The sequence below is a fragment of the Montipora capricornis genome, chromosome 2 (genome assembly GCF_036669925.1).
Source record: "Montipora capricornis isolate CH-2021 chromosome 2, ASM3666992v2, whole genome shotgun sequence".
Classification (NCBI taxonomy): Eukaryota; Metazoa; Cnidaria; class Anthozoa; order Scleractinia; family Acroporidae; genus Montipora; species Montipora capricornis.
In genome coordinates this window covers 25,987,779-26,002,778 of record NC_090884.1, presented here as the reverse complement: position 1 = coordinate 26,002,778, position 15,000 = coordinate 25,987,779, and the positions used below count along the sequence as shown (strand labels likewise).

General features: G+C 39.8%; 1 protein-coding gene and 1 long non-coding RNA gene across 2 annotated transcripts in view; one reads left to right on the top strand and one right to left on the bottom strand.

Moving 5' to 3' along the window:
* LOC138039177 (uncharacterized) overlaps nt 1–2,507 on the top strand; it is a 2,553-nt gene extending 46 nt beyond the window's left edge. Inside the window, exons 1-2 of the long non-coding RNA XR_011130382.1 lie at nt 1–88; nt 1,511–2,507. The exon at nt 1–88 is cut by the window's left edge and continues 46 nt beyond it. This is a non-coding gene — a long non-coding RNA (uncharacterized lncRNA). The remainder of the gene's footprint in view (nt 89–1,510) is intronic.
* Nucleotides 2,508–12,133: 9,626 nt separating this feature from the next.
* The window catches only part of LOC138039176 (uncharacterized), a 3,624-nt gene continuing 757 nt past the window's right edge, over nt 12,134–15,000 (bottom strand). Inside the window, exons 3-4 of the mRNA XM_068885366.1 lie at nt 13,315–13,412; nt 12,134–12,244 (exon numbers count right to left, since the gene is read on the bottom strand). Of these exons, the coding sequence (XP_068741467.1) occupies nt 13,332–13,412 (81 nt within the window). The 3' untranslated portion in view covers nt 12,134–12,244; nt 13,315–13,331. The remainder of the gene's footprint in view (nt 12,245–13,314; nt 13,413–15,000) is intronic.

Below are 15,000 nucleotides of genomic sequence, written 5' to 3'. Positions count from 1 at the left end.
GGCATTGGAAAAACAGAGTGAGAGAAGTATGTATCAGCGAATGGTGGGAGACCTGACTGGCCGAAACGGCAAAAAAGATAACCGCACGGTGGGTAAAAGACTACACTCTTGTCAGGTGTTAACTGTAACTTGAGGCTAGAGGTAGCCTAACCACTAATGAAGTCGCCACCAAAGGTTATCTCACCACCTCCAAACCGCCACCAAGAGAAATGTTGATAACTATTCTGGTGATTAAATTCTTATTTCCCTAGGCTATTTTTTCATTAATTTATGCTGCGTGAAGTGCGTCGCATTTTTTGTACTTCTGCATGACTGCTGTTCCTGTCGTTAAGATGTCTGCGTGAAGTAGTGTTCGAATCGCTAAGTATTAGTTGCCGCTGGCGTTTCGCTAGTTGAACGCATTCACGTTGTACAAGGGGATTGAACGATCCTATGATGGGAATAATGGGATCGGCATTGAAGCCTTGTAGATAATTATGGAACTTGACAAGTTTGTTTGAAGAAATTATGTCATAGAATAAGTCAGTTATTTGATGCGCAGAATGAAGCGAGCATGTTGAGATTTGAGACATAGGGTGATGATTATGTGGCTTAAAGTGCTACCATGATAATAATTTAAAACAAAAATCATTACACATGTAAAGTGTTTGCTTGACACCAGGCTAGCAAAAATTTGAGCTTTGACGAAGGGCTAACGTTAGGTCGTCAGTCTGACGCTCTGACGGTCGAAACGTCAGCTTTTAGAATCTCTGTACTGTGGCCAATTTACATTATCTACTCTGTTGATAAACCCAAATTTTTGTATATATATATATTAGCATTCAACGTATTCATATTTTAATAATAATAATAATAATAATAATAATAATAATTGTTGTTGTTGTTGTTGTTATTATTATTATTATTATTATTATTATTATTATTTACTTGGATTTTACGGTCCGTTATTACTCACGTTCAAAACTAACCGATTGGACCTCAGAGGGTTGGATCTATGGGAAAGTGAAGTAATTTACTCACTCGCTTAAAATTTCAGCTTGTAAATGCAGCTTATTATATATGCAAAACACGAGTTTAAAAGTCTGAAAGCCCGAAACACCTTTGCTGCATAATAATTCAGCCGCGTACACACGCATTGCATTCTTGAACTATTGAGTCTTTGATGTCACTTTCTCCTCGATCCAGCTATTTCAAGATTTTAAAGTTAGTAATGGCGGACCATTAAGTAGGAAAATTCCAGTTAAAATAAAGTGTTTTCTTTTTGAAATGAAGGTTTTTTTTAGCTCTTAAAAAAGTTAAACTTCAAAGACTTGAGTCTTCTGAGCTCTAGTCGTGATTCTCCAAACCAGAGTCGCATCAAGCCTTGTCTGATTGGCAACCTGGTTGCAGTGTGCAGTTGCAATTATTCGTCCGTCAGCACTAATCTTTGCAAAGGTCTAAAGTCTTCCCCCGTCTTTTGTGAGCATTACGCCTTTAAACAAGTTTGAGTAATGTTTTGTTTTCCTTACAGATATTTGGATGGCCTTTAGTGTTTGGAGCCACCGTAGTTGCTCTTGGAGGCATTCTTATGGCTGTGTATCTCACTAGACATTGAGACATTGAAAAGTCTTTCAATTTTATGATTGACATGAATAAAAGATCAAATCTTCAGACTCTTTGATCGTTCTGGCTTTTCAACTGTGGCGATGCTAGAGGGTTCTGTACAATTCTGTACCAACCTTATTCTATTTCTTGTGTAAAATGAAAAATTTTCTACAGGTGAACAAGATGGTTAAAAATTAATGGTGTCAGGTTTTCTCCAGCCTTGTTACCGTAAACCGGTCAGGACACTGAGTGCACGATCTGCAATTGCCGACAAAAATATTTGAAACTTCTTTTTGTGCATAAAAAGAAATTTCACTTGCGCCTTAATGAGGTGCAAAAACGCTTTACTTACAGACGCTCAAGGCTCTCAGATTTCAATTTATTCTTGCCTTTTCCTCTGGTGGTAACAGATGAAAACATACGCTTAATCATTCTAGCGATTGTTCATTCAGCCCATTTCAAATGTAACTGAGAGGTTTTGTTTGCTTCCATGGTTACAAACAAGAGATTGCGTGATGCGCATCTGTTTGTAATGTAGCTGTGTAAAATCATTTCTGTAATTATTCCTGTTGCATAATTCAACCGTAGCAAATTGCATGTAAGTAATGAAAGACTTAACGGATGGCTTTTTTGTTTGTTAATGTAACACAATAGAGTATTTGCAACAGAGGGGTTGTAAGAAAGATGCTTTCAGGTAGCACGGTTTTATGGTGAAGTAGTAGCGATATGTAGGTGACACATCTTGACGAACTCGTGGACTAATGGTCTAGCCTTGACAAACCGTTCAAACAATCCAAGTTTAATAAAGTGGATTTCGGGAAATAATTAAGAGCCAGGTCATCACTAGAGGAAATATTTGTGTCAATTCTTTAGTAAATACTAAACGAGAAACTATCGTAAAATAAAAGAGCCAGGTGATATTATATGATTATCGTAATTCCAGTGTCAAAAGTGGAAGTGGCCGTTTACTTGAGAAAAGTCGCCCCGACTCGAGTTTCGTACCGACCACTTCAATTTCGTATGCCTCCGTGATTTCATATGTTTGCGTGAAGGCACACTTAACGTTGATTGACGAAATTCACGCATGCACTACCCGTCCCAGTCCACCCAGAAGTCAAGTTCATACCAAAACCTTCTTCGTTCACAGAACAATGGTGCGGGATTTCGTACCGGAATGAAATTCTTGCTTGGGTGCTACAACCGGGCGAACTCGAAAATGACGATATGACATTTTCTGGTGGTATCATGTAGACGAATACAGAGAAACAAGAGGGAACCGGGGTGAAATCGCGCCCGGTACGGAAGTATCGGCTCCCCGGTATCATGTAAAGAGGGCATTGTTAGCCTGCCTTCTTCCCGATAAAACATCTCTATAAAAAGAAAACTGCGATAAAATATTAGCGGAGCTCAAGCGCGCGAAGCGCGCCAGCGGAGCACCATGGGTAGATTTTTGGGAGATCTATCCATGCGAGAAATTTTGATTATGACGTCAGCGTACGCGCGCCCGTACAGACTGTCGTGGGGACGGGAGTGTTAGGGCAATTTTCCTTGGCGGGAAATCAAGTGGCAGTGTTGCATTTGGCATCCCGCGTTTTTCTGGCGGGAAAATCATATTAGGGAGCTTAAGCAACGTCAACGGCGACGGCGACGAGAACGTCACAAATTTGCATATTTAGTGGGCAAAAACAACAGCTTTGCACGCTCTGCACGTGTGGTTTTCACCTTTTTTTGCCGTCGTCAGCAAAACCACAACTTGAAATTTGAGGTTTTATGAAGAACGTCAGCACTTGAGGATAAATTTTCCTTTTCTCCTCTACATTAAGCGCCGTTCCGACCAGTGTCATTATTGAAGAATTACCACACCCTTGTCATATTAAAAAGGTTGAAATAGCCACGAAGTGATTACAATAACGCGAATTTACATTTTGAGATGACGTTCTCGTTGCCGTCGTGGTCGTTGTTGCTTAAACTCCCTATTAGTGACCAGCAACGGGGTAAAGAAGGCCTAGTTACGAAAATCCCGAAAGTGGCCTAAAAACGGAAATGTCCATATAAATTAACAATGATCTCGAAAATTTGTTCTAAAAATCCCTATTTATCCCTTTTTTTCCCGAAATCACATATTTTGCATAAAATATAGTCTGAGGCTCAGTTGAATCATTCTCAATGGCTTCTTGAGCTTCCTAGGAACCGTTCATTTTTTATGGGGTAGGGGGGGCTGGTGGTATTTGGAGGAGTGTAATTTGAAAATTGTATGACCCCCCCCCCAATTTCCGATTTTTTTCTCCTGCCCCCCCCCTCATCAGAGTGTTTTTTTGGAAGCCCCCCCCCCCCCCTTGAATAAAAAATACATATGGTGTTAAAAGTTACTGCAGCATTAAAATTTCGTTTTGTTACTTTTCACATAATTTATTGAAAGAAAGCTAGAAAGCTGCTTTTAACAAATCACTCAAAAGAATGAAAAGTCAATTTCTGCTCTTCTTGTTACAGCTCGTCCTGAGCGTGTTGTAGCTGGCCGCTCGTCTGCGTATTCCTCATCTGAGGTGATAAAAGCAAGAACGACATCATTTGAGTCGTCTTCAGAGTCAGGGGCATCACTCTTGTAGTCATCATCAGTTTCCTCTCCCTCACTGCTTTCATCACTGCTGTTTAGTTGACCTGATTCATTCCTGCCTCCCACTTCGGCTTGTCCAGTTCTGAGAGTATTCATTCGCAAGAATTTGTAAAATCTCTTATCCTATTTTTAATCTAATTTTTTCGTCCAACCCCCCCTTTTCCTTCATTTTTTTTCGGCTGGCCCCCCCTTTCAAGCCAATTTTTTTTGGTGGCCCTCCCCAAATCCCACCAGCCCCCCTTTCTCATAAAAAATGAACGGTCCCCAGTATACTTTCAGGATAGGCTTTTATAGATTGTGCTAGTAAAAGTAATATAGTATGCTACTAACAGTGCTCATTTTTGCCCGAATTATGCTCAAATTATGCCGGCTCGTTTTTCCAAATTATGCCGTTTGTTCTTAAAATTATTACTGGATTCCCAAACCCAGTCGGAATCTGCGTTTCATTTCTCTGTTCTTTTTTTTTTAATTGTTATTTTTTTTCCTGTTATGAAAAGTCTTCCTGTCCCTCCCCTGCTAATTAGTATCATGGTGTGTGGAGTGTTCTGCGCGCATGTTTGTTAATTTTGAGGGGATACTAAAAATGCGTAGATTTTATCTGTTGGACAAAGTAGAATATTTAACTTAACCTGCAATGGCGTCGAAAGTCATAGTAACGCGAATGGCGATTTAGTGGATCTTTAAACAAAATATACCCTTATGGAGCTTCATCATGGAAAGTTAATTGGATAAACAAGACAGGTGGTGAAAAATAAATATCTGGAATCGTCAAAGCCAGTGCAAAGCGACAAGTAAAGGTCTTCGACAACAATTGCTTCTTTCGCCGTCGGATATCACAAAGGGAGGTTTGTTTCTAACATAACTCTGATGTTATGTACAACATTGAAACCAAATGGCAAATTCTGTATGGGTTTAACAATCATTGAATTAATCGAACATCTTGCATTTTGAATTTTTCTGGCAATTGCAATTACGCAAAAAATATTTACTGGAAAAAGGAGCCCTTCAAGTATATTACGCTTCTCGTCAGAACAAAGTGAAAACAAGCCGTAGAGATCATAGTTAACTTTTATTTTCTATTTAAAGCCTGTCAACCATGTTAAATCATCCAATCAATGATTACGGAAAGGAACGCTGACTTATTTGACTGCGTTGAAAATCAGTTTGTTTTTTTCTTCCAAGTAGCAAAATAATCGCATCCTTTTCATTCGGAGACTCAAGAGAAAACAACATCATTCAGAGCTTTCAGGAACTTGGGCGTGAAAAAAAACTAGTCTGGTAAATAAAAGAAATGTGTCCTTATCCAGATCATGGATAAGAAAACTTTTGAAAAAAATGTATTGTGTCGGTGTATTCATTTATCATTTTTCACCGTTGGTGTACTGAGATTTCCATTTATTATATTACCTAAAGCAAGCCGATTTTTAGAAAACGAAAATATCTTCAAGCATGCGAACGTGTGCGCACGAATACTGAAGCCAAATGGCAACCTTGCTCTTATGCTGTACCATTATAATGCTAGATTACTTCAAAGTGATACCAACTGGTCTCTTTCTAACTTATTTTCGAGTCCAATTTTTGAAGCGTAGTAAGTTATCCTCAAAACGTTGACCTGAAGAGAATAGCTATCCAAGCCAAACCGAATTTACAGTTGTTCACGACTTTTTCCTCACTACTCTCTGCATCAACAATGCCTCCAGAGTAGGACCACTGGCTAACTTCACAGTAGCAGAGTATCGGAGCACAAAGCAGGAGGGAGAGCAATATGTAGCAAGAGTGACAAGAACTTGGAATCTCATGGTCTAGCTTTCTTAGTCATGAGTACAAATCTTTACACGAGGCTGGCTATTTTCATCCGTAAGAGGAGCTTTTCTTTACAAGGGTTGAGCTTGACTGCTGAGGACAGTGTTCGTCATCTGGGCCGGTAAAGCCATGACTTCCTCCATGGTTTCCGCACAAATCAATTCTTTCTGATCTTAGATAAAGACGCTGAGAGGATAAGTGCGACCTTCGTAAGAAACACTGCAGTTAGTGCAGTTCATGAGAAACAGAGCTCACTGAAGGAAAGCCTTGCTAATCCCATGACTCATTCAGGGAAGACTGCAGACAAATTCTATAACATACAGCATAACGGAAAGAATGATGCCAAGACAGTGAAGCAGTTACGCTTAGTTCTACGCCGCAACCGAGCTTCTGAGGCTAACACTTCAGACATTCCCGAGGGCAGTGTCTCTTCAAGGCGTAACTTTGGAACGAAGAACAGTTAACTGAAGTATATACTGCCTTTAAAGAGAACATGCAGAGTGGGAAAGTGTCAATGGAATGTGTGAAGAAGTTGGTGGCTGACAGTACTATGTTAATTAATTAAGGAACATTCCTCTAACAAGGGTAAGAGACAAGGCAAGGCAAGAAAGCGAAAACATTTCAGCCGGTTTTCATCCACCAACTGAGATGGAAACTGAATCTGACAAGCTAAGGCGGTTTTGGATTATTCCCAGGCGAGAGGGACGAGACCAGACAGAAAGGAGAAGACCAGCAGAGCATTGCGTTTGTTGATGATACGTCTGTGACAATGAATATCCAAACTTCCGTAAAGTCTGGTCGAGTATTTAATGATGATGAGCAAACACTAAAGAGGCTGAAACTAATGCCCAATAGAAGGGTCGGTAGTAATGCGCACTACCGCAGCTGACGCACGGGCGAGCATAATTTTGAAGCAGTTCACTCCATTAGAGCTGTGCGATAAAATTCGCAAAGAGCGGAAAAGAGCTCTTCGCTTAAACAAAAGAAAGTGGCGTCAATGTGTTTTAGTTCGTACTTTTAGACTGCAAACTCTCTTCCATTTGAGGTCGTAATTTACCAGTAAATTAACTTACACACTTCTGATTTGGCTCTGAGGATAAGGTATTATAGTTACAGATAGTTAGACTTTGTTTGAAGGACACATAAATAATTCTTATTAAACACTTCTGTTACGTGAAATATAGATGAAGTTTAGGGCCTTGTTGTTTAAAAGAGATTACTTGGTGCCTTAATCCCTGAGATCAAGCTCTGTCACTAATACGTAGCTCCAAATCGCTTTTGAACAACCCAGCCCTGGTAGTATGTTACATTTGCGGACGAAGAAAGTACGCCTGTAACAACTCGTTTCGTTGTCTTCAACTGTTTTCATCGTCTCATTTCGTTAACTCGTGGCTGTAATTTCATTGCGGTGAGGTTGTTTTTACTAATAGGGAGCTTAAGATCTACGACGACGACGTCGACGAAAACGCCACAAAACAATGATATACTTGGTTAAAAGCGCATAAATAATCGTGCTGCACGTGCAGCACGGATTTTAGCTCATATTTTTGCGGTTCTCTGCATGACGACGACGTGAAATCACTAAATTTTAGGTTTTGATGACAACGTAAGCATGCAACCGAGAATCTTTCATTCTCTATTTTCCGTCTGAAACCGCTGGTACCAATTTATTTTTAGGATACTCCGCCCACATTGTACGACGTGAACGAGACTGAATAATCGCGACAGACTTATGATAAAGCAAAGTTCTATTTTGAGGTGACGTTTTCGTCGACGTCGCCGTCGTAGATCTTAAGGTCCCTAATAAGGGTTAATCCGTTGCTTTTTTTATTGGCATGTTATTAGCATGTGGCCGTGAGAACGGCATGTTAGACTGCTACAGCACAGTAGAATGTCATTAAAAGTCTGATGTTTTATTACTGTGAATAACTTAGACGTTAAGATAGGATAAGGAAGATATATATGAGTTTGCTTTCTCTAAGCGAGTTTTCCATTTTGGATACAGGGAAAAAGCTGTTCGGTCAACGCAAAATGATAATTTACCGAGTAAATGGGCTTCGCTTACTAGGTAAGTAAATATTATAAATATACTGCTAAAAGTCCAGATACAGTATTCTTGATGGCCATGTCTGCAATAGGAAGAGGTCAGGTAATTCAAACATGGACCCGAAAACAATTTATTCCGCAGTTTCATTACTTGGTTACTGAAAAAACCTTATTGGTTACAAAAATGCACTAAAAAGTTACCATAGGGAACACATGTTCCCTGTTGTAGCCTGGAAAGTTGCAGAAAGGAACGTGTTACAAAAAGGAACGTTACGAAAAGGAGAGCACAAGTTACCATGGGAACACATGTCCCTTTTTGTAACCACGGAAGTTGCAAAAAGGAACATGTTACAAAAAGGAACGTTACAAAGGGGAAAAATGGTGCAAAAAGAAACACCAAAAGTTGCATATAAGGGACCCATAAGTCTAATCACTCACTCATTAATTCATTCATTCATTCATTCATTTTTTTATTCATTCATTCTTATTCACAAATGTAATAAGCGCTATGAATTTTCTAATTATTTGTATACGGATATGGTAAATGTTATTTTGTATTTCTATTAGTCAATGTTCAAACTTTTATTGTAACTAGACCAATACCTCCCTTTGGAGAGTAAAGCACAATGAAGAATACTACTACAATTACTATCACTATTCACTCATTCATTCATTCATTCATTCATTCATTCATTCATTCAAATGAATGGCCTGTTTACAGTTTGGTGATGAGTGTTTACAGTCGTTTAGCCATCCGAATCGCACGAGACTGTGACACCACTCGCAAGCACTCTGCTTTGTAACACTGTAAAAAAAACCCATTCATTTGCACCACAAAAGACGTATATTGGTTGTTCGCGGTCCCGACTGACTGAAATAAAGATCCGATGATATATGCTTCCTCCTCCTGTATCTTGACATTAATTCTCACATCATCAAGATTGAAAACCAGTCTTTGTCACATTGTTTTTTGTGTGGGATGGATGTATGGTGTAAGGAATGGTTAAGATCCTTAGTTTCGTGCAGGAATGACAACCATGTCGCGTTTTTGCTGGCTTAGAAAGCTGAGAAACAAAACAACATAATTATTTCAAGTAGTTTTGCATCTTGCCCGAAGGCACTCTTAGTGAAACCGGAATCGAAAGGCACTTATCGTTTGCTGAGCCACCGGAGACTGTTTGTTATTAACTGCCCCTAGCTGCCTGCCTCTGCCTGTCCAGAGATAGTAAAATGAGTGAAAGCAAGAGAAAATTAGGGAACAGAGAGGGAGGCTCAGGGCGTTGGCCGGGATATGTCATGTCCACGAAAGTTATTTTTAGACGAGCGAAAGTCTTTGTTCTAGCGGAAGTCTGTCTTCCGAGACGTCCGCATGCACAAACGTCAAGTCCACTTCGTCCGCCATTACATGAAATCTTTGCTTTTCTTTCAAACATCAGACCGAGGTTGGCCTGCATGCGGACGTCTCGGAAGACAGACTTTCGCTCGTCTAAAACTAACTTTCGTGGACATGACATATCCCAAGGGCTGGACCGGGAGCCTCCCTCTCTGTCCCCTCATTTTCTCTTGGTGAAAGCAAATAGCTACGATACTGTTTACATATCTCAGTTTATAAAATGTGACTGTGACATAGGTAGTTGGTTTGTATGCCATTGTCCTGCTTGGTGCATTCAATATCATAACCAACTCATGATCATCGATTCCGCGTTACAAAACATCCTTTTAACCTATTTGTGTCCTGAATGGAGGTGGAGTGCTTGACTGCTTAGCGCGACGGATTTGTATTCGTTCCGAGTCCATATGTCACTGACTTGACCACTACCGCGGTTTGTCCTTCTTTGTTCGATATTGTATTCGGTCCTTACATTGCAAATAGGTAACTCTTTGCGTTATTTAGTTGAATCTTAATATTCAGCAGGTCATTGAATCAATTTGTAACCTCTTCACTTGACTAATGCTTTGCTATGCATGGGCTGGAAAGGGATTATTGACGTCCGTTTCCGGTTGTTGGGCACTGAACAGCGAATGGCATCAATTGACTTCCTGTGTTTTTGCTCTAAAGATTGAATCAGGTATCTCATCGAACCGCAACGAGACCTTGTCATTGGTGCATAAGAGTAACATGAAGTGAATCACCGCGCCACCTCCAATTTCATACGTAAGTATTACTGCTTTTTGTACAACGAGGATCAATGATTTCCAAACCACATTCTCGGGATTTGACAATGCACACAAAGCAGGATTGCCGGCTCTCCGTTCTCCATTCTAACTAATAAAGTGAACATTTTCCACCCTCACAATCCCCCACTATAAGTAAGATACTTAAAAATTATTATAGCTCCTGCTTTCACACACTTTGTTACGCAGCTACAAACCAATTACACAGAAGTCACTCATAATACCCCTGATACTTATAAAGCTTCGCGGTTTCTCCAGGGTTGCAGACACTTTCTTAAAAAGTATGAGCACCTTGTGATTCGTTGCACTTAAGGCAAAGAGTGACACCAAACAAACAGCCTAATATTACCCTCAAATGATCACTGAGTTTATTATTTGTGAAAGCCCCGACAGTGAAACACTCGCAGACAGGTCCTCATTCCCTCTTGAAAGTAAAGTTATCTGCCGCCGTTGATTTGGGCTCAGAAAAAAAGAGGAACACTTAATTACAAGGTACGGTCACCGATTTTTTAACACCAAGGCACAGGAAGAGGCATGTATCACGGGAGATTCATTTCTGCTTCGCTGAACCGTGAACCAATATTCCCTGCTCGTTGCCCATAATGTAGTCAGACGAAAGACCCAATCAGTTACATATTGTCTCACCCCGTATAACTAAAACACCAGCTAAAATTGTAACGCTAAAATTGATTTTCTTGTGCTTTACTGTGTATCAGGTCAAAAATTCATTCTACAAGCCTTTAGTAACACCCTGATGGGTGCTGAACTCTCTTTAAAACAAGCTGGTGTGAGGCCAAATAACTGCAATGAAGTTCAAGCAAGTGGCTGTATATTCCGGGAAAACTGGGTCTGAAAAGGCCAAACAGTACATCATTTAACATCCTTACAGTCACTGCTGTAACGTTAGTGCAACTGGGACGGTGACGTATTGGAATACAGCTGGTAGAAATGCTTCGGTCCAGCTTATTGATGATAATACTGGCACAATATTCTATTACTCTACTGTACTTTCAGTGCAGGGATGAATGCTGAGTGTGTTCCGCCGCGTGTTCCTCATCGAAAACGGAGATATTTCAGTTGTGGACATAGTTTGAAGCAGCTAAATGCTATTGATATACATAATTTCCTTGTCTTGGAGTAGTGGATGTAAGATCAACTCAGTCAAACAACATACCCTCGATTTGTATGTTAAGAACATTAATTATTCTTTTCGGATTTTCGGATTTAAGTTTCTTTCTTTGTTTTCTTGGCTTTAACTTACTTCTACCTTACATGCATACGTTATATTTAATTTAATTTAATATCACTTGATTGTAAAACAATTCTTCAATAATCGACTGTCTCATCAAGTCGCAACATGCCAGAAACTACATTTACGCGTGGTCAGTGTACTACTTCTCTTTCGCATTTGAGATCATCTGGTTCAAAGCTACAACAGTGTTTGAACTCGGCGAGGATGTTCACATCTTTTCTAGAACAGTACAGTATCATTTAGCTTCAAGTCTTAAGAAACACATTATTTAGCTGCACCTGATGAAACCCAAGTTATCGTGTCGTCGAAAACAACCTCTTCTTCAGGTATCAAACCGATCTGCCAAAGCTATTGGCCCATATCACTCAATGTCCAAACTAAAGATTTTGCCCGTCGAACCTCTCATTCAGTGTGAGGCTGGACGGGCAAAGACAATGCAAAAACAAAGCCTTTATTCCCCACGGACTCCAAAATGGCCGCCGAGTGATAAAGGTGAATTAGATGGCAATTGAGTGATCTGTGATCTTGGATGTAAGATTACCTAAAACCAGTATCCGATATTCCACGTGAAAAACGAAGCGCAATAGAGTCTAGAAGTGACAGGAATCGAAAGAAAGAAATAACAGAAAGCAGAGAAACTCTATTAAGTGGACACCAGCTTGAGTCCCTTAAACATTTTTATTATATCAGCGGTAATGAATTCCCCCTATTTTTTTCTCGATTCCTCTCCGATGCTAGCTTTGTGATCTCTCCATGGCTATTTGGTCGACCTGTGAAGGAAATTGTTTTTAATATATTAGTATTTTGTCTACCCACAAATACAGCTTTTTCTAAGGATTTCACATTTATTGTTTAGTCTTAGGTATTTCAAAAGTCGAGTTGGTTTCCCTGGGCTTCATTGCGTTGATTTGCTGTTTGTACTTAGAATCTATCAAATATCTTCGCGCCCGATTGGTTTAAATGCGTCACATGGCTGAACATACCCTGCACAGGTAATATTCCTCAATTTGCAAAACTGCGCGTGTTGGGAAAAATATTTGAAGGATAATAAACGCAAAAGCCTTCATTTGGCGTGAAAATATGCTCTGATATTTGTCCTTGGGCATTATCTGCTCCTCGAAGCACACAGTTTTTCGTACTATTCGCTTCTCGGAACTGATAATGTCCGCGGACAAATATCGAAGCATATTGTCGTGCCAAATGGAGGCTATTGTTTATAGATAGCAAAGTTATAATAAAGTGAAGCTATGAACGCTATCATTCTTTTTTAGTTGGCACCATAATGGTTTTTTTTCTTTTTGATGCCACAAGAATGTTTTTACTATAATTCAAAATAATTCTTTTTGATTGCTCAATCATTGGCGCGCAGGTTGGAGTCACTGAGTATTTTCGAGATGCAAAATGTTACCATAGGCCGGCGCTTTTCTCCGGTTCTCGGCTATGCAGCGTGAAGCGACTAGGAGATTCGATTTGTGATATCCAAACAGTTTTTAGCTTCGCCTGGAGGGTTTGAAGGTACCTCAGATTTACGGGGCGGCCCGACCTTAGAAACCCAGTTTTAGATTGTCAGAGCCTAGTGAGGATATATGATTATATCCTTTGGTATTTACCTCCGAAAAAGTGACGTCCCGGTTTGCATCCGTGACAAACGAAAAATGGATCCAAATTAACGACAAATCTCACTGTTTTAGTATATACTAAAAACAACTGTTCACCTCAGTGTCGGTGGCTAGCGGTAGATATTTGCCTCGCCGCTTTGCGGCTCGGTAAATCTCCACCAATAGCCACCTCCACTTCGTGAATAGTCGTTAATTATTCTGTCCACGGATATCTGACTTACCTTTCCAAAGATTGGCTTTAACGCACGACACAACAATAACAAGAGCCACATGTTCTTAAGCAAGGGCATCCACGGTTTTCACGCAAATCTTCAATATCCTGTAACGACAGAATTGATGGCTGATAGAAATATATTGAATAAAAATATAGAGTCCTATTAATTTCAACTATGCTTAACATGTGGCCAACGCCAACTTATTTCTGCACATGACAGTGGCCAACTCGAAAGCCTGGTCACTGTGCACGATTAATATTGTATTTCTTTCGCTAATTCTGTGTATTTTTATTTCTGCACTACTGTAAATATGTTATATTAAGTTGTTTTGTTTTGTAAACAGTGTAAATAAATAAACTTGAAACTTGAACTTGCACTTGAAACTTTAGCTTCCACACGAACAATGTTGCGATGGTTTCTAAAATCGAAAACTAAAGAGCCAGCAAAGTTTTCATCCCCATCAGGCATAAGAGGGGGTAAATTTATATTTGTTTACAATTTTATAGCTCTAATAGTGTGCTTCGTTCGGAAACCATCAGAGTTATTGCGTTGCGTGACACAAAGGCCGAACAATATATAACTTTATGAATACATGATTGGGTGATCATCGCAGTTACACACACAACTTAAATAAGCAGTTGTGAAATGAAAGCCTGAAAAACTTCAGGCCTGAACGTTCGGGATTTGAACCCACGACCACTGCGATACCGGTACAGTGCTGTACCAGCTGAGCTATCACCGCCATCTGGGAGCTGGTCACATTGTGTGTTCTAGTTCTAGCTCAGTTGGTAGAGCACTGCACCGGTATCGGTCATGGGTTCGAATCCCGTTCAGGCCTGAATTTTTTCAGGCTTCCATTTCACAACTGTTTAAGTTGTGTGTATAACTTTCTCGTGATTTTTAGCTTTTTAGAAGTTAGAGCATCAGGAAAAGTGCTTATGTAAATGCTTATTTGTTCATTAGATATAGTCGACTAGATAGCCAAAGTAAGTTCCAGATATTTACGCTATTTTCCGGCCGGCATGTTAGTGCACCACAGATGTCGTTTCCATACTGGGCTCTGTTCGTTTCTGCGAAACATTTCGACGAATATCTGAAGTTTGGGATACCACACAGACCTAAAACTTGGAGAAGTTTCTTCTTTATTTATCTCCTATAACATCAAAATTTCTTGACCTTATCCACGAAATGGTTTACGATTTATTTATTTTTATTGCGTGACAGTGAAAACGGTCTATATGAACACAGCTATCTAATGTTAATCGAGAGAAGCATAACACTAAAATCTTTTCCTCTTACTGTATACATAAGTAATAACCCTGCATCTCCAGCATACCGAGACAAAAACAGTAACATGATAAACCCATAATTACAAAAAAGCCTTACCGAAGTGCGCGCAACAAAAACAATGTTTCTCTCCAACTCAAAGCCCGAGTATATGCAAATATGCGTCTAGTTTCAATAAATTTGCATGTCAGCTCGTGAGTGAAAATATCATGTTGCTATGATCATGATATCAAAAAAAAAAAAAATCTTCCATTCTGGCCGCGGCTGAATATTCTCATTTTTCTGCCGATTTTAGGCTGAAAATACACTGTAGTTTTCTTAATATTCGTAGCTACAGCGTACGGCATTTCTGCAGTTTCGAATGTACGGTGTATTTTCGCAAATTGCAGCCTTGATATTCCTATG